Consider the following 26,954-nt stretch of genomic DNA (forward strand, 5'->3'; position numbering starts at 1 on the left):
GACGAAAATAACGTACAAAGACCAGACGGTAGAAACAGGAACGGACGAAACTACAGATGGTTTCCTGAATTAGTACCACCTCGCGTATATGTTTTAATTTCAAATTGAAAGCGTAAATTCACGAGAAGAAGCATATTGTGACGGTGAACCCACGGAGTCAATCCGTGCTTTATTATTAGGGAAAGATTAACAAAGGGGGGACCCACTTGTCAGGGTCAACCGTGCACAGTCAGCACAGTTGACCCGGTCAATTGGTCAACAAGGCCCACGGGACCCAGTTGCCAGTGACCCAGATGCAGCCACATGGGCGCCACATTGGCGCCGGCGCCGAAACAGCTCCGGCGAGGCTTTTCGCGGCGGCCGAACGCCGGCGAGCCTCGAATTCGCGCTATGGTGGGTCTCCGGACCCGAGGCTAGGCACGTTCGATGCGGCTTGACGTCGCGTGCGCGATGGCGTTACCAGTTGGACTCGGGGATGGCCGGAACGTCGCCGGTGACGAGCGCGGCGGACGGCAATTCAGGCGCGGACGGGGATCGCGCTACAGGGCTCCAAATTGACCGCAGCTAGTCGCGTTCAAATGGCCACTCAACCGCGCGTCGAAGGGTGGTGGCTGGAGCGGCTAGTGCGGCCGGGGTGGGAGTTGCGGCGTCGCCGGCAGCGACGCGTTCGGGCGAGCTATGGCGAAGGTGATGTGGTGCGTTCGTGAACGAGCTGAGAGGCTGGGCAAGGTGTATGCGATGTGGCGAGGCCAACGGTCATGAGCCCGTGACCATTTGGTCACCGGAAGCACGACAGCGGCGAGCGAAGGCGGCGATGCGTTCGGGCGCCCGTCGAGGTAGGTGCTAAGGGGCATGGCAGGATGCGTGTTGCGTTCCTGGAAGCACCAGGAGCACGGCGGAGGCCTCAGGCGAGCGTGACAAGGCCATGGCCACGGCCACGGGCTCGTCGGCGACGAACAGAGCTCGGGCGCGGCAGCAGCTAGCTACGGCACGTTACGAGGCTAATAGGAGGGGAGCAGGGGACGGAGGAGCTCAAATAGCGGCACGCATGGTGGCCCTTGGAAGGTTAGGAGCAGCAGGAGCGTCGGAGAGGAGGAAAATTGCCGGCGACCGAGGTGGAAGGTGGTGGCTCGATCAGTAGCCTGCAGTGCTCCGCGAGCTCGATGGCGAGGCGTAGTCGAGGTAGAGGTCGACGGCGCGTCTTGTGGACGTGCTGGCGAGGCGTGGGGTGGGAGGTGGCCACAGCTACGGCACTGCCATGGCGATGGCGGCGTTCGGTTGAGGTGGGGAATGAGGGGCAATGCAAGGAGGGGTCCGGTGGGAGAGGGAGAGGCGGAGCGGGCGACAGTGGAGAGTGGGGGGAGAGGACCAAGGCGGCGGGGGATCCTTATCCCCTCGGGGCGTCGCCGGTGAAGTGATACAGCGGGGACGAGCCCCTGTAGTGGCTCGGTCAGGGGAACAGAGAGGAGGGAGGCGACCGAGGGAGGTGGGCTGCTGGTTTGGGCCTCCCAGGTAGCTAAGGCCCAGTGGGGGGATACAGGGGGTTTTCTCTTTTATTTAAACAGCTTTGCTTTTCTGTTTTTTTATAATCAGAGATGGGTAAGAAAATATTGGACATGCCATTTTCTTTGGAAAACTATGGGAAGTGTCCCTTTTATTCCCTGGTGATATTAGATAGTGCCACAAATATTTTGGAGACCAAAAGAATTCATTTGGTATTTTTCATAAATAGGTTGGCATTTAAAAATGCTGAATTGGTGATGTTTTAATTATTAATGCTCATACTTGCACAAGAGTGATGTTGTGTTCCTTAACAAATAATTGTTATGGAATTTTTGACAAATGATGAACATTTTTCCAGCAACTTTTGGGCAACTTCTAACTTCACTTGAATTTGATTTGACTGGAATTTCCAAATGGGTATTGAACAAAGGTGATTAAGAACTGTTTGGGAAAATGATTAGTTTAATCACAGAGGGTTACTGTAGGATGACACTGGGGGTGTTACAAAATCTCCTCCACTACAAGAAATCTTGCCCCGAGATTTAAGTGCTGAAGTAAAGAGTAACTTCGAAAGAACTGACCCTTATAGGGTTAATTATCAGGTAAACAATTCAGGGAATGTGGCAAAAGTGTCCCTCGAGTTGAAACTTAAGAAAACATCGAGAGCAAAATATGAAGGTACAATAGGAAGTTTCAAGCGAATGGACAAATGATCAATACCTGAACAGAGTGTGAGAAGGGGGTTCAGAGCATCGGGAATAGATCATCTCTCGGACGGTGGCTCGTGACAACACACAAAGCCAAGAGCAATTGATACTTCGGAATATAGGATATACAAGAGAGTCAGGTTCCGATCCTATGGAACTATGGGTTATGGGCCCACCATGTGGGTTAAAAGTAGGAAGGGTGCTGGCATCTTGCACGGTTATGATAGCAAGGCATGTCAGAGGATAGTATATCAGTTATGTTGGCAACAACATTGGTACCAAGGGCGAGGGATGAAGAGAACCATTTTCCTGCTCGTTGAACGAGCCAAACCAATAGGCAAAGTTCTCATCCATCGGTGGCTACCGGAATGTCAACAACAATAGTAACAGGGTCTTTACTGACAGAGTTGTACATTGAGGTGTTTACATAAGCAGGGAAATATTACTGCTTATATAATATATATCATAATAAGGTTTAAACAAACCAATGGAAAGGAAAATGTAATTGTCAGATTAAACAGAACAATGGAAAGGAAAGTGTGTTTAAACACATATTTCAGGGGTATATCCTTCCCAAGGACAAGCAGAGCATGATATCCATGACAGGATAGAAGTATGAAACCATTTAGGTAAGGGGAAAGAAATTTCATGACATTACCCATATAACGGTGTTTGGATAATTGATAAATAAAATTTAATATCGTGCTTCAAACATTCTTATTGTAGATCGGATTACCACAGACATGCTTCGAGATAGCATTGACATGGTTTCAAGCAAAGGTCAGACTTTGGATACACCAAGGATCCATCGGAAACAGCTTAGAAAATAAGTCATACAATTTTAGCAAGGAAAAGATGAGGGTGCGGCCGACGGGCTCAGCCACAATCCATCGACATGCCAAAAAGGATGTATTTCCAAAATTATATGAACAAGTTTGTGTTGGGGGAAGACAAGAATGTTGTTGGTGCTGACACAAACCATCGAGAGACAAGGATGGTATTTCTCATCATGAACTCGATTGATATCCTGGAAAAGCTCAGAATGTTGATGATGATCACAACACATTTGTCGAGAGATTTCATGAAGATGTAATCGATCGGCGATGACATCCATTCAAAGGAATGATGAAGCGAAAGGTTATAGGAACCATGGGTACGACACAAACTCGAAATTAAGCTTGTTGTTCAAAGCAAAATGATAAGATGAGGAAGATCAACGTAAGCTTAGCTCATCGTCGTAAGTTGCTCCGGGCATAAGCACCAGGTAGCCCAGTTAAAAAGTTGACATGATAAAAATATAGCCGATCAGGCTAGGAATGATGTGATGGGGTATAAAACTTCATACTATCAAGTACTAGGTGTAATGCCAGAAGGTAAATCGGAGTAGAGGTTGGACAGGGGAAATGATTTGCAGAGGATAAGTAATTTTAACTTACCCAGTAAATGGGATCAAGGAGGAAATATGGTCAGGACCATAACTGCAAGGGATCCAATTTACGATACCGGAAGAATTATTCAAATGATTAAATATCCTTGCAAGGAGCTTTCATGATAAGTTCCACACCGTGTCCGTGGGCATGAACAAAAAGGTTTAGGGTCGACTCCCACTTCTACAATGCATAACCTTTCATTTTACTTCTCGCTCTTGATGAAGCTGTAGTTTTGAAATTTTATCTGACGAAAAGCCAGTAGAGTATAACCCGCATAACTTTCGAGTTCACACAGGTTAGGGAAGGCATAGGTTCAACCCCTCGGGACATCTTAGGATCATATATCATAAATTTCAAGAATAAATAACACAAGCTCACTAGTAGAGCATGCTTGAGAAAGTAGATGATACCATTTACCAAAAGTATTATGTATCCGAGGAAAGGCTCACAAGCTTATTGAATATGAAGGACGTTGTCGAATAAAATCCGAAAAAGGGGGTCTGGTGGTCCACAAGGGATCTGACGTGGGCATCGGTATTCAACCAGAGGAAGAAAGAATGCAAGAAGATCAAATTATAGAAACAACTGACTAACTCAAAGCTCAATTGCAAAGGAATTATGAATTCCAAGACAAGGGATCAGAAGCAATGCTCTGATTAGGGATGGATAGGTAGAATAGCCTTGGGGGTACAATCAATGGCGATTTGATTGGTCGAGATCCAGCACATGTTAAAATGACGTCTGAGTCGGGAGGATGAATTCTAGGATCTGATTTAGGATTGCGAGCATTCGCGACATATTGTATCAATGGACTCAAAATGATAATGACAAAGGATGACAATAAGATTACTAGACTTATGGTATTAACCATAATGCAAGTAAGTAAGAAATTCAAGAACAATAGGCTACTGAGGATTTTCACAAGAACGAATGGTATTACGAAGACTTTTGTGAAGTGCATGAATCAACTGAGGATGAGCGGATACTCGATAGGTGCACAAAGTTATCCGTAGGGGTATTCAGGTGACAAGGAACTGCAAGGTAGTAAGCTCAAAGGATTCTCGGAACAAAGGAGAGCAGTTCAGGGCATCTGGTAATAACAAGATCAATGGGATAGAATGTAAGATTGGCAAGTGTGTGTAGTTATCCATCAGGATATTTCGGTGGTAGGGAATTGCAAAGGAAACAGGCAAAAAGCCTCGAGAGAATATCATAGAGTAACTTCGGAATCTTCTGGTGCGGCAGGCGATCATCTGTAATAAGGCGCTCTCCGAGAGGAGGTAGTTACGAGATCCTAATGTTAGAGTTAGCAAAATCGTTTAACCCGAAAGGAAGAGAGATCAGAGTCCCAGAGTATAGACGAGGAATAAAAGATCCTAATACCACCCAAATGGCGACATGGGCCTGTAAGACACACAGCCATGTTAGTAAAAGTTTTTGTAGTGACTAGACTCAACTTCGGCCAAAGAGTGTGTAAGGGGGATTCCTACAGGCAGTCGGCTCTGATACCAACTTGTGACGCCCTCGATTCAATCATAGACTAATCATACACGCAAATGTGTACGATCAAGATCAAGGACTCACGGGAAGATATCACAACACAACTCTAGACACAAATTGAAAATAATACAAGCTTTATATTACAAGACAGGGGCATCGACGGCTCGAATACACAAGAGTCAGCGGAAGCAACAATGTCTGAGTATAGACATGAGTTAAACAAGTTTTCCTTAAGAAGGCTAGCATAAAAACAACATCGATCGAAAAGGCAAGGCTCCCTGCCTGGGATCCTCCTAACTACTCCAAGTCGTCAGCGGTCGTCACGTAGTAGTAGGCACCCTCGGGGTAGCAGTAGTCATCAGTGGTGTCGTCTGGCTCCTGGGATCCGTCATCTGGTCGCAACAATCGGGTATGGGGGAAAAGAGGTAGCAAAGCAGCCGTGAGTACTCATCCAAAGTACTCGCAAGACTTACATCAGATCTAAACTAAGTATGCATCTGTATCAAAGGAAATGGGTTGTATCTGTGGACTAAACTGCAGAATGCCAGAAAGAAGGGGAAAGCCTAGCCTATCGAAGATTAGCATCTTCCAGCATCTTCAAGCATCTTGTAGCATGTAGAAGAGTACAGATCAACATAATGTAAAGTAGTAGTAGTGTTATCAACCTCGGCTAGAGATCCTTTCTCGACCCCCCTGCGAGAAAGAAATCCCAGAGCCATACTATCCATTTCTCATATCCATGTCTCCTCTCAAGTATCCAGTTCTAGTTGTATCGATCGGGATACAACTCCAAGTGTCCGTTACCGTAGGACAGGCTATCGATAGATGTTTTCTTCCCTGCAGGGGTGCACCAACTTACCCACCACGCTCGATTAACTCCAGCCGGACACACTTTCCTAGGTCATGCCCGGCCTTGGCCAAACAATACGCCGCAACCCGGCCTAGGCTTAATAGAGAGTTCAAGCACGCCGGACTAAACCTATGCCCCCAGGGGTCTTGGGCCATCGCCCCGGGAACTCCTGCACGTTGCGTGGGCGGCTGGTGAGCAGACCTAGCTACCTCCTTAAAAAGGCAGGAGCTTTCTACCTCTTGAGCACTGCGTTGGTTTTCCCCGAAGAGGAAGGGATGATGCAGCAAAGTAGCGTAAGTATTTCCCTTAGTTTTTGAGAACCAAGGTATCGATCCAGTAGGAGGCTACGCGCGAGTCCCTCGTACCTGCACAAAACAAATAAATCCTCGCAACCAACGCGATAAGGGGTTGTCAATCCCTACACGGCCACTTACGAGAGTGAGATCTGATAGATATGATAAGATAATATTTTTGGTATTTTTATGATAAAGATGCAAAGTAAAATAAAAGCAAAGGAAAAAAGCAAAGGAAATAATTAAGTATTGAAAGATTAATATGATGAAGATAGACCCCGGGGCCATAGGTTTCACTAGTGGCTTCTCTCAAGAGCATAAGTATTCTACGGTGGGTGAACAAATTACTGTTGAGCAATTGACAGAATTGAGCATAGTTATGAGAATATCTAGGTATGATAATGTATATAGGCATCACGTCCAAGACAAGTAAACCGACTCCTGCCTGCATCTACTACTATTACTCCACTCATCGACCACTATCCAACATGCATCTAGAGTATTAAGTTCATGAAAACAGAGTAACGCCTTAAGCAAGATGACATGATGTAGAGGGATAAACTCATGCAATATGATGAAAACCCCATCTTGTTATCCTCGATGGGAACAATACAATACGTGTCTTGCTGCCCCTACTGTCACTGGGAAAGAACACCGCAAGATTGAACCCAAAGCTAAGCACTTCTCCCATTGCAAGATAGATCAATCTAGTAGGCCAAACCAAATTGATAATTCGAAGAGACTTGCAAAGATAACCAATCATACATAAAAGAATTCAGAGAAGATTCAAATATTGTTCATAGATAGACTTGATCATAAACCCACAATTCATCGGTCTCAACAAACACACCGCAAAAATAAGATTACATCGAATAGATCTCCACAAGAGAGGGGGAGAACATTGTATTGAGATCCAAAAAGAGAGAAGAAGCCATCTAGCTAATAAATATGGACCCGTAGGTCTGAAGTAAACTACTCACACTTCATCGGAGGGGCTATGGTGATGATGTAGAAGCCCTCCGTGATCGATGCCCCCTCCGGTGGAGCTCCGGAACAGGCCCCAAGATGGGATCTCGTGGATACAGAAAGTTGCGGCAGTGGAATTGGGGTTTTGGCTCCGTATCTGATCGTTTGGGGGTACGTAGGTATATATAGGAGGAAGGAGGACGTCGGTGGAGCAACAGGGGGGCCACGAGGGTGGAGGGCGCGCCTGGGGGGGTAGGCGCGCCCCCCTACCTCGTGGCCTCCTCCTTTGTTTCTTGACGTAGGGTCCAAGTCTCCTGGGTCTTGTTTGTTGAGAAAATCACGTTCCCGAAGGTTTCATTCCGTTTGGACTCCGTTTGATATTCCTTTTCTTCGAAACCCTAAAATAGGCAAAAAAAACAGCAATTCTGGGTTGGGCCTCCGGTTAGTAGGTTAGTCCCAAAAATAATATAAAAGTGGATAATAAAGCCCAATAATGTCCAAAACAGTAGATAATATAGCATGGAGCAATCAAAAATTATAGATACGTTGGAGACGTATCAGAGCTTACCAGTCCAACCCGGCGCGCGCCGCTCAGTCGCTGATGTCTATTAAGCTTCGGCTGATGCATACGATGCAGAACGCCCATACAATGCCCACGTGATGGTTAGTGCTATCAGGCCAGAGGCCCCTCGGATCAAATTCCAAATCGTAGTGGATTAGGAGCACGCGGTAACGAGCAGAGACTCACAATCGATGTGACCCCGTCGCCCCGTCTCGAGTACTTGCGGCAAGGGCTAAGAATGCCTAGCCACGCCTCGTAGTTATCTCGCGGGCACCTTCCAGGTTAACCCGACTCCACGTCACTCGCTATTAAGCTCGCGCGGGTACCCCTCAAGGCCGACCCGTCTTTAGTAGCATGGTTCAGTGTAAAGTCATAGTAACCATAGTAACTGTGTGTCTAAACATCAAGGGGAAACACCCGAGGAATCACCCCCGGTGAATTCCACTCGATGTAATCATCAAGGTGAACGTAAGAGGATCCACCCTCGAGGTTCACACTTGAGGGGTTGCATGATAGAGCCGTATCAGAAGTGGTTAAGGAGGAAATCACCCTCGATGACCTCGACCGTATAGCTACACTACAGAGGTCCCATCAGGAGTGGTGTAAGAGGTTCCACCCTCGACACTCGATGGTAACTCTGCAGAGTCATACAACTAGGGGGGTGATGTGCGGTGTCGGGGCCTGGACATCGATCATGTTGATCGAGTCATCGGACATAAAGTGAGGCAACTGGGACAAGGTGGGTCTCTGCTGGATCTCTAACCAACCTATACTAAGCAGTTTAGGATAAGAAGGTAAGGTATGAAAGCAGGTAACAAGAACAGGCTATGCATCAGAGTAGGATCATACTTAAAGCAGTAGCAGTTCTAATGCAAGAATGAGAGGGAAAGAAATGGGCGATATCGGAATGCTCAAGGAGGGTTTGCTTGCCTGGAAGCTCTGCTGAAAAGGAAGAAGTGTCATCGTCGACGTAGTCGATCACAGGGGCGGCATCGGTCTCAGGGTCTACCGGAGAGAAGAGGGGGGAGAATAACAAATATAAAGCAAACACAGCATCACAAAGCATAACATGGCAATATGATGTGCCGGGTGTGACCTAACGTATGGCTACACGATATAGGTGAAGGGGGAATTCAACCGGGAAGGTATTCCCGGTTCCGGACCTGTGTCAGACAATGACCGGAGGGGGAATGTTCCATGTTCAGCATGCTAGGAGCATGTGACACATGAACGCACCGCATATTCGGATTCGTTGGATTTTTCTGAGCAACTTTCATGTATAAAACTTTTTCATCCGAGTTACGAATTATTTTATATGATTTTTCAAAGTTTTAAACAATATTCTGGAATTATTAATATTAACAGAAATGGGATATGACGTCAGCATGACATGTTGATGACGTCAGCAGTCAACAGAGCGGCTGACCAGGTCAAACCTGTGCAGTGGGGCCACTGGGACCCACATGTCAGCCTCTGTTAGCTTAATAGTGGATTAAACTAATCTAGCAGGGTTAATTAGGGGTGTGGGCCCCGGGTGTGAGTGAGTGTTTAGGTTAATCTAATTACTTTTATTTATAAAACGTTTATTAGACTAATTAACAAAGGAGGGACCCACTTGTCAGGGTCAACCGTGCACAGTCAGCACAGTTGACCCGGTCAATTGGTCAACAGGGCCCGCGGGACCCAGTTGCCAGTGACCCAGACGCAGCCACGTGGGCGCCACGTTGGCGCCGGCGCCGGAACAGCTCTGACGAGGCTTTTCGCGGCGGCTGAACGCCGGCAAGCCTCGGATTCGCGCTACGGTGGGTCTCCGGACCCGTGGCTAGGCGCGTTCGATGCGGCTTGACGTCGCGCGCGCGATGGCGTTACCAGTTGGACTCAGGGATGGCCGGAACGTCGCCGGTGACGAGTGCGGCGGCTGGCAGTTCGGGCGCGGACGGGGATCACGCTACGGGGCTCCAAATCGACCACGGCTGGTCGCGTTCGAACGGCCACTCGACCGCGCGTCGAAGGGTGGTGGCTGGAGCGGCTGGTGCGGCCGGAGCTGGGAGTTGCGGCGTCGCTGGCGGCGATGCGTTCGGGCGAGCTACGGCGAAGGTGATGCGGTGCATTCGTGAACGAGCTGAGAGGCTGGGCAAGGCGTATGCAATGTGGCGAGGCCAACGGTCGCGAGCCCGTGACCATTTGGTCATCGGAAGCACGACGGCGGCGAGCGGAGGCGGCGACGCGTTCGGGTACCCGTCGAGGTAGGTGCTAAGGGGCACCGTAGGATGCGTGTGTGCACGTGTTGTGTTCCTGGAAGCACCAGGAGCACGGCGGAGGCCTCGGGCGAGCGTGACAAGGCCATGGCCACGGCCACGGGCTCGTCGGTGGCGAACAGAACTCAGGCGCAGCAGCAGCTAGCTACGGCGCGTGACGAGGCTAATAGGAGGGGAGCAGGGTCGGAGGAGCTCACCTAGCGGCACGCACGGTGGCCCTTGGAAGGTTAGGAGCAGCAGGAGCGTCGGAGAGGAGGAAGATTGCCGGCGACCGAGGTGGAAGGGGGCGACTCGATCCGCGGCCTGCGGTGCTCCTCGAGTTCGATGGCGAGGTGTAGTCGAGGTAGAGGTCGACGGCGTGTCTTGTGGACGTGCTGGCGAGGCGCGGGGTGGGCAGTGGCCGCGGCTACGGCACCGCCATGGCGACGGCGGCGTTCGGTTGAGGTGGGGAACGAGGGGGAGTGCAAGGAGGGGTCCGGTGGGAGAGGGAGAGGCGGTGCGGGCGACGGTGGAGAGCGGGGGGAGAGGACCGAGGCGGCGGGGGATCCTTATCCCCTCGGGGCGTCGCCGGTGAAGTGATCCGGCGAGGATGAGCCCCTGTAGTGGCTCGGTCAGGGGAACAGAGAGGAGGGAGGCGACCGGGGGAGGTGGGCTGCTGGTTTGGGCTTCCCATGTAGCTAAGGCCCAGTGGGGGATACAAGGGGTTTTCTCTTTTATTTAAACAGCTTTGCTTTTCTGGGTTTTTTTTATAATCAGAGATGGGTAAGAAAATATTGGACATGCCATTTTCTTTGGAAAACTATGGGAAGTGCCCCTTTTATTCCTTGGTGATATTAGACAGTGCCACAAATATTTTGGAGGCCAGAAGAATTCATTTGGTATTTTTCATAAATAGGATGGCATTTAAAAATGCTGAATTGGTGTTGTTTTAATTACTAATGCTCATCTTTGCACAAGAGTGATGTTGTGTTCCTTAACAAATAATTGTTATGGAATTTTTGACAAATGATGAACATTTTTCCAGCAACTTTTGGGCAACTTCAAACTTCACTTGAATTTGATTTGACTGGAATTTCCAAATGGGTATTGAACAAAGGTGATTAAGAACTGTTTGGGAAAATGATTAGTTTAATCACAGAGGGTTACTGTAGTATGACACTGGAAGTGTTACATTATGACTCACACATAGGGCTGCAAGAAAAGCTCGAGACTCCTGAGCTACTCGAGATCGACTAGAATTTTAGCTCGAGACTCATGAGCTACTCGAGATCGACTAGATTTTAGCTCGAGACTCGTGAGCTACTTGAGATCGACTAGAATTTTAGCTCGACTCAAGATCGACTCAAAAAGAAAGAAATGGGCTGAGTATGAGCACTTTTTGTAGCTCGATCAACAAACGAGATGATCTTAAGCTCACATTGGCTCGCTCAATTCTAGCTCGATATCGTATAATTATATGAAATAATCTTGATATATATTTAAATAAAATAAGATAATTTATTATCATATGTGTTATGTACATTTTTCTCCATTTTAGCTACTAGCAAACATGGAAGCTTAATTAAGCACGGAGATAATTTAGCATCAATATGGTACGTGGTCAGCCGTTTGTGTCAAATATCCTATTATTCTTGGCCAAATTTTTAGAGTGGAGGCACTAGTATTCAATAAGTCAATTTTTACAGTGGTTTCTTATGTTGTGTTGTGGCCTTTTTTGCATTATATTACTAAAAAAATTATTTAGCTCGAAACTAGCTCGAGATCGTTACAAGCTGAGCACGAGCCACTTTATACCGAGCTTGCTCAAATTTTAGTATAAGCTAGGCCGAGTCTAGTCCAACACGCTCGAACTCGACTCGTTTGCAGCCCTACTCACACATACTCCCTTTCCTCTGACAAAGAAAACTTTCTTATTGGTCTCATGTCACAACAAGTCAATACAACTAGAAGAGAGTTTGACCCTCGGTTAAGAAATTAATGATGCCCTGTGGTGGAAAACTATCAATAAGACACTATGTAGATCGAAAAACATTATGTTCAATAAAATCCAAATTTATAAGATGGTTTGCTTCCCCGAAAAGGACCTTCAAAAGGCACGAATAATACCCATGTACTCCACAATATGTATTCTGGATTAATGTCACACTTTCAGTCTGAATCGCTTCGTTGTCATGCTTGATAACTGGTGACCACAAAAATAAGATCACCCTTAAGATCTTGTCACCATTGCCCACTATGTTCCACACGTCAGAAAATGCCATCCACATTTATTTTCACACAACAGGGTTTGAACTTTGAACACATAAGTATTTGAAAAGCATACAACATGACGCAATAATAAAAAGCACACCAGCTTAGATTTTTTTTACATTGGTATTGTTTAGAAAATGTTTGCACACGATAGCAGAAACACAAGAATAATATTTATATAAGGAATTGAATGCCATGTCTTGTAGATCCCTACATGAAATCCGGGTGACGATTTGGTTTGAAGGAATTCTACAGGAATTTTGAAGGAATCAATTCCTTGATTTTTTTTTCTATATAGATTGTTTGTTTTGTATGATTAGAAACCATACTAATGAGCACCAACTTGTGGCTTGATGGTTAGGAGGGTGGTGGTACCACTTAATGCAAATTATTTTTTCAGTCGGAGGCGACATTCTAATCACTAGCGGTGCGTCTTAGAAAAAATATGACCTATTTTGCATGCAATTTCAAAGGAAATTTTTGACTGAGTCAATGCTCATAGAAATTTTCTTTGTTTCTATGACAAACTATGCGCTGCACCTAATGCTAATGAAAAGTTCCTGCATTTTTCTTGTTGTGCAATCAAACAATTTTTGTTACAAATTATGTGTTTTTGATTCTTGTAGAATTCAATATGACTTGTCATCAGAGAGAGAGAGAGAGAGAGAGAGAGAGAGAGAGAGAGAAGACAACAACATGTGTTGATTGGACATCTCAAAGAAAATGAAAGCATGAGGTTTGAGCAAATGTTTAGATTCTCCAAAATATGAAGCAAAGAAAGGATTCCCAAAGAAATTTTCAAAGCCAATAATACAATTCAAAGGACACCACAAATTGTTTCCGTGTGATTCATTTCTTATGTTTTTTTGTGAAAAATCCTTTATTCCTACCAGACCCTGCCTTGCAAAATAGCATGTTGATCTTGACAATGTGTATGAAGTGACACAACTAAAATCAATCCCCAAGTTGAGATAAGCTTGTTGAACATACAAAACACAAGACTAAATAATGATAAAAAGTAAACATGATACACCAGTTAATAGAAAAGTTCTTCACTCGGAGGAATACAATAAGATGTACAGCAAGAGTAAGGATTCATCCCTCTAAAAAATTATGCAACCGATTGTACGCACGCAAATAATAATTTGAAGAAGGTAAAAAACATGTGGTAAACCTTGTGATAAATTATAATAGTAACAATAAGAAGAAAACCATAACACAAGGAGAGCAGCAGCATTCAACTTAAGTTGGCAGCAATGCACACCGGAGGTGGCTCCATTGTTGATTTGCACCGACTGCACAAGCATAGTGAAAGAGTATATATGCTCTAATTAATTAGCTCAAATAATGGAAGATACTTCTTTTTTTTTGAGGGAAGATACTTCGAGTGGAAACAAAAGAGGGGAAGAGTAGAGGACTGACCTTGTTTGATGAGGTATGCATTATTGATCAGGGTCCTTCAATGGACAAAAGGACAGGTACGGGCCTATTAGTATGGCCATCGACAGCGCGTTGCCATTCGGCTTTTATTCCAACGTCGACGTCAGGATGGAGTGCGACTTCATTCAGCTGAGTCATGTGTGCGATTTTGATACCAAGTGCTCTTCCAGGAAGAAGGAGCAGCTGTGGACAGATGATATGAAGCGACACAAGACAAGGCAGCGCGCCATCTTGGATCATTATGTCTATTAGCATTGGATCATTGAACACGATGGATAACCGCCCAATGCTTATGAGGTGATCATACCATATGTCGATGAGCCCGAGGTTGTCTTCAATAAGCTTGAGATATTTCAGTCCCCCCACGAAGCTCAGCCCTTCTCGAATAACCTCCCAACGCAGGCCAGTCGACCAAAGGCACAGCTCCTCAAGTGCACTTAGCTCTGCAACAAACGGAGGGAGTTGGCTCAATTGACCGTGCAGCTTGAGCGAATCGAGCTTGCCCGCGACTGCGTCTATTTCATCCACGAACTCTCTCGGGCATGCTCCGAAGTCGATCGACAGGGACCGCTTAAGATGAGGCGCTCCGGCGCCATCACCGATGATTTCCTAATGGCCTTTGAAAGAACTCCCAGGTTTTCTTGGCTTGCGTCGGATTTGCACCATATCTTCACCTTCCGCAACTGCCGCATAAGACTCAGCAGCTGTTGAAATCCATTTCTCCCACCGATGACAAATCCTGACAGCGTCTCCAGCACACTCTTATTAGCTCTCAGAAACCTCTCTACATCTGATCTCCAAACAAAGAAATCCCTTCTAGAAAGCTGGAACTTGCCAAGGAGGTGCTTCAGTTTGGGAAGCAGGAGGACTTCTTTGTACACCGTCACTATTCCATCAGCATCGTCACAATTTGAGCTTCCACTCAGGTCGAGTGTCTCTAGCTGATTCAGCTTCCCGATTTCCCTTGGAACCCGATCAATGATGCCTGATTTGATGCTCAGGTATTTCATCAGCTCCTGGTTGTAGATAGCCTGAATATGGCCATCACTCAGGTGAGCACATTCTTTTAAATCCAGCACTCGCAGCACTTTATAATTGGAAAAACGTAGAACATCTTCATCGAGATCCCCCGCAGCAGTAGAGAATACCGCCAACGTCCGGACATCAGATAAACTCTCAGGCAAATTCAGTGGAACATTTGCACAAGGATGCACAGATAGCCTGCGAGGGTGTCCCTCCGGCATTTCGGCAGACGCACCGTGACATAACAGTATGAAATTCTCGGACATGGACCGTTGGGAGATGTACTGACGAATCGTGTCGCCAGTAGGCTGGCATCTCTTCACCTTCCCATTGCTGCTTTTCTGGGTGGACCTGATGATACTGGACTCCATGAACTTGTCCAAATTGCTGATTGCGGATTGTTCTCTTCCTACTAGCCCTTCCGCCGTCCATCTCCTCATGAGGGGCTTAGTCCTGACATGATAATTGGGTGGGAACAAGCAGAAATATAGCAAGCAGTTGAGGTAATCACCATCATGTTTACCCCTCATCAAACACTGAAGATTCTCAATCTCTGCCGGGACAGCAGCAGCAGGCTCTTGTGCTGCAGCCCCTTGTACAGGAATAAAGCCAAACGTATGTATCCGGTGAGTCGTTCCCTTTGAGCTCTCCTTGAGTCGGGCAATTTTGTCTGCAAAATCAGCATCGGTCGTCATCTTGGCGTTGAAGCAGTCTATACAGTCTTCGATGTCACATGCCAAGGCCCTCAGTTGTGCAAAATATTCTGCCCGCAAGAAACTCATAGGCCGTACATGGTCGGCATGATCTAGCATGGTAGCTTTGATCGAGTTGAGATCCGCACTGATGCTCCTAGCATCGGTGTTCGGCCTCCCCTTCACGCCGTTTAGCTTCAACACGGCGACCCCAGCTACCGCGCTAAATGCCGCCACAGCAAACTCCATCGATCTCTCTTTCCTTGCGTCCACAGATCACTCCTCCTGTCCTCCCTAGATCTGCATATGCACGGCAAATAGGGGTTAGTGTTGCCTGAAATGGAAGAGGGAAGGAGAGGGAAGGGGGCAGAACTTCTCTACCTTGGTGGAGGAGGGAGCTTCAGAGTTCTCCTCTCAGCTGCGGTGACTTGATGGTCGACTCATGGTCATTACAATTCTTTCTATCAAAAAAAAATCCTGTCCTATACTGTTGTTCAGAAAAAAAATTGACATGAGAGACGGTTTTTTTGGACGAGCGGTGGTTCCATGGAGCAGAGGCGAACCGGTGAACCAGTTGCTTGGCCGGTTCACTCACAGCTCACAGGTCCGGTCTTCTAAGCACCCAAATCCTTCCTCTCCTTTCCCGTGTATGTAGAGGGGATAGGGGCCTGTTGAGTTGTGTTGTTTCACTTTGTCCACGCACTACTTTCTCTGCCATCTGATAGCCTCGTCAAAATCGAGATTTCCCTGGTACTGTTTCCCTCCCGAGCTTCCTTTGTCGTGCATCCATAGACAACTACTCCCTCCGTTCGGAATTACTTGTCTCGAAAATGAATGTATCTAGAACGGAGGGAGTACAAACAAAAACTAATCATCTGGTTGTCTTTGAGGAGTCGATAATCATTCGTGGTTCTTGCTTCAGATGGAGATGGCGCTGGCGCAGATGGAGGCTCTAGATGCCGTGCTCCTGATGGCGAGGATAGCGGCCGACCCTGATCTTCAAGCAGCGATGCAAGCTCATGTTACTGTTATGCTGGGTCCGTCGGTCCTCCTCCTCCGGGATCTTGATTCTTCCGGACAGAGTCTTCTCGGTGCAGAGGAGCTTCGTCTTCTTCGAGATGCTCTCAGGGAAGTATGCATCCCCCTGAAGAGTATGTCGAAAGACGACGGCGCTAGCTTCATGGCCAGATGGTGGATGAAGATAGTTCGGGAGCTTTGTTATGACACGCAGGATTACCTCAACTTCGTCCAAAGTGCTCGAGATCGTCCTGATTTTTCAGAGTTACCTGATCGTGCCAAGGCTGTTTATTCAGGCTTACTTGCTCGTGCCATTGATGCAAGGGAAAGACGCAGAGGTTTCCAGTGGTCTCCCAAGACCACCCGGTCTGACACGCAGGAAGCCTTCGACCGCCGCTTCTCCAAAGCTTTGGCCCGGGTGTCGGGTTCCTTGGGTGTCTGTACCACACCTGGTGCCGTGGTCGTGGAGGCCCCAAACAAGCTTGTCGAGCTGCTAGCTTTAGACGACGATGTCGACGACAAGACACTCAAGGTGATACCTATAATTGGATGTGCAGGTACAATAAACTATCTTCAACTCGAATGTCTCAAGTCTTTTTCTGCCCGGCCCATTAATACTAGCTAGAACATATGCCAAGTTTCTTTCATCTTCTTTCAGGTGTTGGAAAGACAACAGCTGCCAGAACCTTGTATCACAAGCATGGAGGGAAATTTCAGTGCCGGGCTTTCGTAAGTGCGTCTCAGAATCCAGATATGAGGGGGATCCTTACCAGCATGCTCGCACAACTGAAGGCACCATGGCCCCCTGGCTTTCCTGATGTGCTGGACCTTATTGGTGCTATCAGCAAGCATCTCCAAGGCAAAGGGTGATTAATCTCAACTATACTGTCTAAATAAGCAAATTATGTGTTCTCTTCTCATAAATAAAAGCATAGACATATTTTACGAGGTTCCGGTTATGGCGTGTCAGGCACTGCCAAGCATTTTGAGAAATTATGAATATTATTAATGGGTGTTTACCCGCAAAAGAAAATTGTAGCACTTGCTCAGGTGAACGCAGGCAAATTAATATATATGCTTCCACTTGAGCAAGATATATATAATTTGTTTTTTTTTTGTTCTGACCTAACATACAAAATTATGCAGGTACTTCATCGTACTTGATGATTTATGGACTGCATCGGTATGGCATATTGTTAGCCGCGCTTTTCCTCGTGGTGGTCACGGCAGCAGAATAATAACAACTACACAAGTGCATGACGTAGCACTGGCATGCTCTGGTTATCACTCGGTCCGTATATATAAGATGGAACTTCTTGATGAATATGAATCTCGAAAGTTATTCTTCCGTAGGGTGTTTAGCTCTGCCCCTGGAGATGGTTGTTCTCCAGCTACCAAAGAAGTCTCATACGAGATTATCAGGAAATGTGAAGGTTTACCATTAGCAATTGTAAGTATAGCTGGTCTGTTAGCAAGCGAATTAAGCATCGTCATGGAGGATTGGAGGCACATACAGAATTCTTTTTCCTCTACTTCCGAAGGGATGAACGATGTTTTAAACCTTATCTACAATAGTCTTCCACCTGGTTTGAGGACATGCTTGCTATATCTGAGTATGTATCCACAGGGCTACGTGATGAAGAAGGCTGAGTTGGTGAGGCACTGGGTAGCCGAAGGTTTTTTCGGTGATGTGGAAGGGACAGTCACAATGAAAATTGCTGAGGGTTATTTTGATGAGCTTGTCAGCAGAGCAATGGTCCAAGCAGTGGACACCAATCATATTGGCGAGGTGTTGTCATGTACGGTTCACCATTTGGTACTGGATTTTATTAGGTCCAAATCCTTGGAGGAGAATTTTGTCACCACTGTGGACTATTCTGAATCAATTCTAGCAAACACTGATAAAGTTCGTCGATTATCCATCCAGTTTGGAGGGGTAAAAAGCGCATACATTCCAGAAACCATCATAACATCGAAAGTTCGGTCACTTGCATATTGGGGTTTCTTCAAGTGTGCGCCTCCTTCCATTATGGATTATGGATTTCTGTATTCTGAATCTTCATATTTGGGCTGATGAAGACAATGAGATTTTTGACCTCATTGGAATCACAAAGCTTTCTCTTCTGAAGTATCTCAAGATTGAATGTAATATCACCGTCAAACTTCCAGACAGGATTGGAATGCTCCGATACTTGGAGACACTGGAAGTAGATGCAAGATTGTTTGCTGTTCCATCAGATATGGATAATCTGGAGAGGTTACTGCACCTTCGCCTTCCGAGCGAGTCTATTCTGCCCCAAGAAGTTGCCCGCGTGAGATCTGTTCGCTCTCTAGGGTATCTTGGCCTTAGCTTGCTCACCACTGAATTTGTTAGATCTTGTACGGCTGACCAATCTGCAGGATCTTCACCTCACCTGTTATACTGTTCAGCCAGCTCACCTTCCTGAGCGAGTCTATTCTGTCTCAAGGAGTAGCCCACATGTCATCTCATCGCATGTCGTATTTTGGTATCATCCGTTCCATAACAGAGAATTCTAACCTCCAGGATCTCGAGCTCACCTGTTCTATGGTACAGCGAGCAGAAACTCTGAAAAAGAATGTGCAAATCTTAGGCTCGATTGTTGAGAAGCTTAGCTACTTGCACACCATAACTTTGGTGGCTGCTTCAGTCTCCTCTCATGAGGATGATGCTCAGGCTGCACCTGCAAGCATAATTATTCCCCCTGATGGCTTTAACATGGCGTCTCCTCCTCCAGACCTGCTTCTACAGAGGATCGAGCTGTCGCGGCACTGCTGCATCTTCTTCTGCATACCTAAGTGGTTTGGAGAGCTAAGGAAACTCTGCATCCTAAAGATTGCAATTAGGAGTCTGTCGACGAGTGGTATCGAAATCCTGGAAAGAATGCCAGCCCTCGCTGCTCTCACCCTGTATAATCAGACAACTCCCACAGAAAAGATGATCATGACTGACGGGGGATTCTATAGACTCACGTACTTCAAGTTCTTGTGCGCTGCACCATGCCTGTCATTTGCACAGGGAGCAATGCGCAGACTCCAAAACCTCAACCTAGGATTCAACTCAAAAGAATGGAGATCGGATACCATTGAAACTGTAGGCTTGAGTCACTTGAGAAGCCTTACGGATGTATGTGTAAGACTTGGCGCTGGGGCTGCTGACAACTTCAACGTAAAAGTTGCCGAGTCGACATTGGAGGCTGTCGTCAGGAATCACCCCAACTCTCCTAGGATGAGAATCAAATTTGTGGATGTGATTTTTGATGGTGAGGAGGATGAGAACACCGCGACTCACGAGAATCAAGAAGGCAAGGAAAGCAGGTACGGCTTTTTCTTCCGTTTACAAGAATTTTGTAGGGGTTTTAAAGGATAGGAATTTTATAAAAGGATTTCTTTGTAGGAATAGAATCTCATTCCTGTCCAGCATAGAAACCAATCCTTTCTATTTCAAAGGAAAAAAAAAAGCATTAGCCTAGACCCAAACCCAATGAAAAAAAATCATATGCTATGAATCAGATGAATCTTTAAAGAATTTGACATACTTGTCACCTCACTTCATATGATTTTCCAATTTTGATGATATGCCTATTCAATGAACCAAAAGAGACCTCAACAGGGCGTTCATCATTTTTCCTTCAATCGTGACAGGTCTGCCAGAGGCCAAGATGGCAAACAATATGCAACAAGGGACAGGCCTCAACAATGGTGGCCACCAATGACCGCACCAACGCACTACAAAGCGGCATCGAGGAGCACACCAATGTGGGCCAGAGCATTATCAAAGGCAGTACCACCACCAAGGGCAGCAGTACCGCCTCCCACCAGCTCTAGCCCATCAAAGCCGTTGCCATCTTCCTCCCGCAACAGCCCACCAAGGTCGAGGCCACATGGCTCCCGCATCAGCCCTCCCCGACCCACGAGCCCGCCCCAACCCAAGCGCTAAGCTTTTGGTATGATTATTTCTTCTTCGTGCACCAAAAAAAGATGACACTGTTAATGTACCATTTACAGCCTTGCTCAAGTTTTCTAAGCTCTTAGTATGATTTTCCTAAGGACATAAGAGAGTGTCGATCTGTTCTTTCTTGTCATGAAGTCCATCCGATACCTACTTTCTTCCCTCTAGAAACTCTCTTGTGCTGGAATCTAACTTATTCAAACTCAGAACTGGGCCAGGTGCTTATTTTCATCCCTGACCCAAGCAAGGGGTTGAGCGCATCATCCCGCTTATTAGTGCCGGGGACATCCGACGGACAGACGGTGCGTCGAGACGATGCACCAAGCGGTGAACCGTGCAGCGGGACGAACGGGCATCCGAGGAGCAGTCCCCACCCTGATGCCATCCAAACTGATCAGCTGTCTAAATATTACAGCATCTATTCTACATCCGTATGTACACATGTCCAATTTTCTTGTGCACTCAGTTCTGTACTGTGTTATCTTATAGGCTGGCATTTAAAAAAAAATCGAAAAGAGGATGTACCCCTCGGCCTCTGAGTGATGCACACAGCCTTATAGGCTGGCATTATACACTTGATACTTCTGTGACCATGCCGCGAGCTACATGATCGATATGTTTGAAGTGGAGAAGAGATAAACATATATGTCATACGAGAAAAGGAAAGAATGTTTCTGTTGTAAATAATTAGAGAATTTGAGTGCTCTGAGTGACTTACTTAGGTTTTAAGACAAAACAAATAGGGCTTGTGTGGCATAGGAGTCATGAGCACAGCACCAGAATAGCGCCCAAGCACAGCCTCCAAACCCCAAAACAATATCAACTAAAATTTGAAATTCAACACGTGAATTCTACCAACATCACCAGAGCAGAACTCAGGAATCAGCATTAAAAATCTCGATCGGGATTGACAAATCCCACAAACCTAAATTCACCACTCATCATGAGTACATCAAACAATGCAAATTTATTGAACACTCACAAAACACTACCAGGTTTTCAGGTGCTGCGAATGCCATTGCACTCGCTGGAGTTCAAACAGGGACACTATAATTAGGCTTACATCTATGTCAATAACTATTTCGAAACAGAAGCAAGGTGTCTCGCCATCTTGGCAAACCCACAATATCCTAAGCTTTTTTCTTGGGAGAGGAGGCGGCAGCTGCTGTGTGTTTTGTGCATATGCACAAATTGATCATTCTATGTGTTCTGGTCTTATCCTATAAAAAGGTTCCGATAGCTAATCAATGAGAATAGTAATGATTAACTACTGATCTTCTCACACGACAAAAAGAGAAGAAAATCAGATTCATCTCCAGAATGATGAAAGCACTGCAGAAACACTGCTAATCTAACTACTGTTTTGCACTAACTACCTAATAAATTCAAAGAACCTCACAAAACACTACCAGGTTTTCAGGTGCTGCGAATGCCATTGCACTCGCTGGAGTTCAAACAGGGACACTATAATTAGGCTTACATCTATGTCAATAACTATTTCGAAACAGAAGCAAGGTGTCTCGCCATCTTGGCAAACCCACAATATCCTAAGCTTTTTTCTTGGGAGAGGAGGCGGCAGCTGCTGTGTGTTTTGTGCATATGCACAAATTGATCATTCTATGTGTTCTGGTCTTATCCTATAAAAAGGTTCCGATAGCTAATCAATGAGAATAGTAATGATTAACTACTGATCTTCTCACACGACAAAAAGAGAAGAAAATCAGATTCATCTCCAGAATGATGAAAGCACTGCAGAAACACTGCTAATCTAACTACTGTTTTGCACTAACTACCTAATAAATTCAAAGAACCTCACAAAACACTACCAGGTTTTCAGGTGCTGCGAATGCCATTGCACTCGCTGGAGTTCAAACAGGGACACTATAATTAGGCTTACATCTATGTCAATAACTATTTCGAAACAGAAGCAAGGTGTCTCGCCATCTTGGCAAACCCACAATATCCTAAGCTTTTTTCTTGGGAGAGGAGGCGGCAGCTGCTGTGTGTTTTGTGCATATGCACAAATTGATCATTCTATGTGTTCTGGTCTTATCCTATAAAAGGGTTCCGATAGCTAATCAATGAGAATAGTAATGATTAACTACTGATCTTCTCACACGACAAAAAGAGAAGAAAATCAGATTCATCTCCAGAATGATGAAAGCACTGCAGAAACACTGCTAATCTAACTACTGTTTTGCACTAACTACCTAATAAATTCAAAGAACCCATCACAGGCCAGCTATATCCAGTACAAGTAAGCCTCCAAACACCACAAAGAGGTAACTGAAATTTGAATTTAACACATCGCCAGAGTGGCTGAATTCAGAAATAAGCATCAATGATCTTTGATTGGCAAATCCGCACAAATCTCATTCCTCTGTTAAGGAGACGTCAAGGGCATCATAAATCCGCACAAATCTCATTCAAAACAAAGAGCATCACAAAACACTTCCAGTTTACTGAGGCAAATTTCTTGAGCCACAAATCTCATTCGAAATCACATCCTATTCACCACACACCATGGCGTATATCAAACAAGGCAAATTTATTGAGCATCACAAAACACTTCAGGTTTCAGGTTGGCTGCAAGAAGCTGCAGGTTTTGCAGCTGCCACGCACTCGCTGGCATTCAAGCAGCTAGAACTATAGTTACAGACTTGCGGGTAGAAAGGTCGATAATGGCTTCAAAACAGAAGGTTTCTAACCACAATATAGAACTGACTTGATCACGCATTCTGCAAGCTACTTATATAGTGCATACCAGAGAGAGTAAACATTTCTGATGATTTGCTAGGCTGTTCGCAACACTAGCGCAAAGGAGATGATTTACATGCTGTTCCAGTTATCTAACACACCTTCAGTAGGCTTGTGATCCATTTGAAACAGCTCAGCGGCCACAACTGATCATCATTTCTTCGTTTCGGTGCCGCCACGTCAGGTCACTGAAGCTGGGTGTATCAATATGGCCGCGGTGGATAAGCTCCAGGGTAAGGCGCTGCATAAGATTCAGTGAGATCATCACATTAGTTCACCGGATTAGAGGCATGAAAATGGATGGATTTATCTAAGCTCATTAAGATCTTACCAGGTGGATAAGGGGATTGTGCTGCTGAAGGTGGTGGGTAGGGTTGCCCATATGGCTGTGGCGGGTAAGGTTGCTGCCCATATGGCTGTGGTGGGTACGGTTGCCCGTACGGCTGCGGTGGGTACGGTTGTCCATATGGCTGTGGTGGGTGACTTGCAGGAGGACATCCCTGCTGTGGGTATGGCAACTGAGTAGGCGGAGTTGGGTATGGCTGCTGAGGAGGCGGAGTTGAGTACGCAGAAGGAGCAGGATATGGTGCGTGGCTAGGAGCTGGATAAGCTTGGTGCGGTGGGGGTGCTGCAGCATATGCTGAAGGCGCTGGGTACGAAGCTGAGGAGGCACCGTATGGCGAAGGAGCGTACTGGCCAGAAGTTTTACCTGCCATCTTGTTCTTCTGATATACACAAGAGAAAAACAATGAGGCAATGACACATTAACAGAAACAATTAAACAATGACCAGTGATCAGCCTCTCACTCACCATTGCTGAGACATCAAAGTGCATGATAAGTTTAACTTCCCCAGCAGACCTGCACAGGTTGACCTCAGTGTCAGGAAATCTGCAAGTGACAGTAGGAGAAAGGTATTACAGTACGCATATGTAACAAAACACCTACTTCATATGGCGTGTCTGGAGGGGCCATGAGGAATCATCGTAGCCACTTGTGAGCACCTTGTTCAGCGGAACCCTGCATGCAGAAACGCTCAGCCATCAGTCGCTTTACTCGGTAACAGTATAATGACTAAAGTGAGCTGCATCGTAATGTACAAACCTGCAGCTGCCAATGAAGTCATCGGTGTTGATTGTGTTGCTGTTCCACACGTTGATACTCAGCTCGCGGAGCCCCTCGATGAGTGGTATATGAAACTTCTCGTCGAAGGACGGGTTCCTTCCCCCATCTGATTGTATTAAGAAAAAAACAGTAAGCTTATGGAGGTCAAATATGTACCAACTTTGGAAATGTCCTAGTTCACACCGGAAAAAAAAATGCCCTGGCACTCCACATTAATTGAAAGTCAAGGGGTGATAGTCTCCTAGATTAATAATATGTTATGAAATGCAGATCGAAGAACCTCTTGGAAAAAGAGGAGGACTTGTTCAGGTCAACTCTAGGATGGATGAGAGTGCATTTTCTATTCGGCATAGTAACTGCAAGATAGACCGGAAAAAGAACTTTCCTACAGGGCTCTAATCTAGGCTTGGGTACTTTTATAAGGAATGGTTTCAGTTTCATAGAGAACAAAATAAAAGGGAATTGCACACCATACCAGTTTGCTGTATTTAAGTCCTTGTCTGCATAAGGAAGGCCCGGTAGCAAATTTCAATAAGGATATAAGAAATGGTAACACATTGACATTGGCAAATAGCGTTCCAAATAATTGAATTGCCCAACTTCTAGAACCAGCCGAGCATCCTGAGAGCATCACTCGAAACATATAGAGGTGGATGCCAAATTGTACTACTACAAAGGAAATAGGATTCCTTCAGTACAAGTAATGAGTAGCACTATCGCGTACAACTTTATTCATAGGACGCGCATCAAACAAAGTTAAAAGAATATATTCTCAAATCGACATGAGTATCTTATGCCAAGCTAGGGTGCCATTTTTTCCACCAGCTAGCAGACGTGAAAGAAACAAAAACAACCACGACATTGCATTTCTGCAAAAACTAGGATGAGTAATGTGGGCCGCTAGTGTGTAGAATCATATTCATCAGGGGCGCAGCGCATCAAACAAAGATAGAAGAATATATTCCCATCGACCAGAGTATCTTATGCCAATCTACGGTGGCGTGATTATTTTTTTACTGTAATCTAGGGTGGCGTGATTATTTTTTTACTGTAATCTAGGGTGGCACGAATCCACCAGGAGGTGTGCAAGAAACAAAAATGTCCTCCTCATCACGAGACGCGTGATCTTCGCAAAAAATAATAGGAGGCAGAGTACCCCTATCGAATACATGGACTCCAAGGAGATAGACAATGATCACGCATGCAACCGACGAAGATATAGAAACATCATAATCCTATGGTGTCAGCTCAACTGCAATAATGTCGGCTTCCATGAATGAACAGTATTACTGTTAGATTACTACTAGTGTTTTTACTAAGAGTGGGCTGAGTATGAGAGCAGTCAGTTGACACCAGTCCTAATAATGACAAGCACATGTTTCAGAAGAGCAGCCCGTATAGTAATCAAACAGTGGGCCATGCTGTAGCAAACTGTAAGTGCGCTTGAGAACTAGTCGTTGGTTGGGCGTGGTTACCCAACCACCGCGTGGTGCTGGTAGGTGCAACTACTGAAACGAATTGAGTCGAGCATGCTGATTAATCGATTGAACAGACTAAATTGGCGACAGACTATACAATACACTAGATGATGACTCGGGTGAGTCTAGTTCAAATTTGGAGTGAATTCAGTTTGAATAGCACCAGTCTTGGGCACCTAGGCTTGGGCAGAGGTTGTCGACGCGCAAACTGCTGGAAGGACCAAATTGAGCAGTGAGGATTGCTTATAGCAAAGTATATAGTATAACTCGAAGATGAGAAGACGTCGCTGCTCCTGCTCCTCGAGAAGAAAGAAGAGGCAATGCTGGCATGGTCGCTCGCCCACCGTTGTTGGTGCAACTAACGCGGGATGGCGCAACTAGCGAAGAAGAAAGTGGGTTCGGTACGCCCTCCTCGATGAACAGGTCATTGCTAGTGTACACTGAGTCTCCTGTAGAACAAGGAAGAGGCAATGCTGCAGCCACCGTGCGTGGGCAAAGGCACGACGATAACTGGAACAGATTGGGCCCAATGAAGAGATTAAATTGTTGTGGCCAGACAGATTAGTTGCGCATTGCGCTAGCTAGACCACCAGTTCAAATGCCACCAGTTTTGACTCTTTTTTTTTGATTTGAAGAGCAGGAGGAGTATGCGGTCACGCATAACGTCATACAGGATACAGCCATGGTGCACGAGAAGGTGAAGCAAGCACGGAAAAATGGCGTACCGGTGCAGGTGCGGGTGCGCAGCTTGGTGGTGGCGTAGTCGACGATGACGTAGGGGTCCTGGCGCGAGAAGAACTCGGTGTCCCGCAGCTTCCGGCACCCCGTCACTGGTGGACACGAAATTGAGTTGAGCAAAAGGGGCCTCCAGTCCACCCGCGGCGGGGAACCAATCAATCGATCAAGCGAGCGAGGGAGTGGGAACGGGGGAGGGAAAGGAAGGAGTATTCCTACCTCTGACCTCGAGGAGCAGGCCCTGGATCGACATGGGCGGTTGAATCGTCGGCGGCGGCGGCAAAAGGGGGCGCGGGCTGAGATAGGGAGAGAGGGAGGCGAAAGCGACCTTTGCTGCCGGTGTGATCCAAGATGGACGAGGGCGCGGGGGCTCTTTATTGCCCGCCCGACGACGCGTTT

At 46.2% G+C, this 26,954-nt stretch overlaps 2 protein-coding genes and 1 pseudogene across 2 annotated transcripts; 1 reads left to right on the plus strand and 2 right to left on the minus strand.

Moving 5' to 3' along the window:
- Positions 1 to 13,362: 13,362 nt before the first annotated feature.
- Positions 13,363 to 15,995, minus strand: LOC119328078 (disease resistance protein RGA4-like). The gene is made up of 3 exons (XM_037601116.1): positions 15,856 to 15,995; positions 13,742 to 15,774; positions 13,363 to 13,614 (listed from the first exon to the last, which is right to left on the minus strand). The coding sequence occupies exon 2, from the start codon at positions 15,721 to 15,723 to the stop codon at positions 14,275 to 14,277; it is 1,449 nt and encodes a 482-aa protein (XP_037457013.1). The 5' UTR covers positions 15,724 to 15,774; positions 15,856 to 15,995; the 3' UTR covers positions 13,363 to 13,614; positions 13,742 to 14,274.
- A 187-nt stretch (positions 15,996 to 16,182) lies between these two features.
- LOC119334621 lies at positions 16,183 to 21,000 on the plus strand (annotated as a pseudogene).
- A 1,971-nt stretch (positions 21,001 to 22,971) lies between these two features.
- LOC119329587 (protein SRC2 homolog) lies at positions 22,972 to 26,935 on the minus strand. Its single transcript, XM_037602651.1, has 7 exons — positions 26,775 to 26,935; positions 26,546 to 26,650; positions 24,322 to 24,448; positions 24,166 to 24,237; positions 24,030 to 24,078; positions 23,550 to 23,943; positions 22,972 to 23,459 (listed from the first exon to the last, which is right to left on the minus strand). Exons 1-7 carry the CDS (start codon positions 26,806 to 26,808, stop codon positions 23,422 to 23,424), a joined length of 819 nt encoding a protein of 272 aa, XP_037458548.1. The 5' UTR covers positions 26,809 to 26,935; the 3' UTR covers positions 22,972 to 23,421.
- Between the last annotated feature and the right edge of the window lie 19 nt (positions 26,936 to 26,954).

This window comes from Triticum dicoccoides, chromosome 7A, assembly GCF_002162155.2.
Source record: "Triticum dicoccoides isolate Atlit2015 ecotype Zavitan chromosome 7A, WEW_v2.0, whole genome shotgun sequence".
NCBI lineage: Eukaryota > Viridiplantae > Streptophyta > Magnoliopsida > Poales > Poaceae > Triticum > Triticum dicoccoides.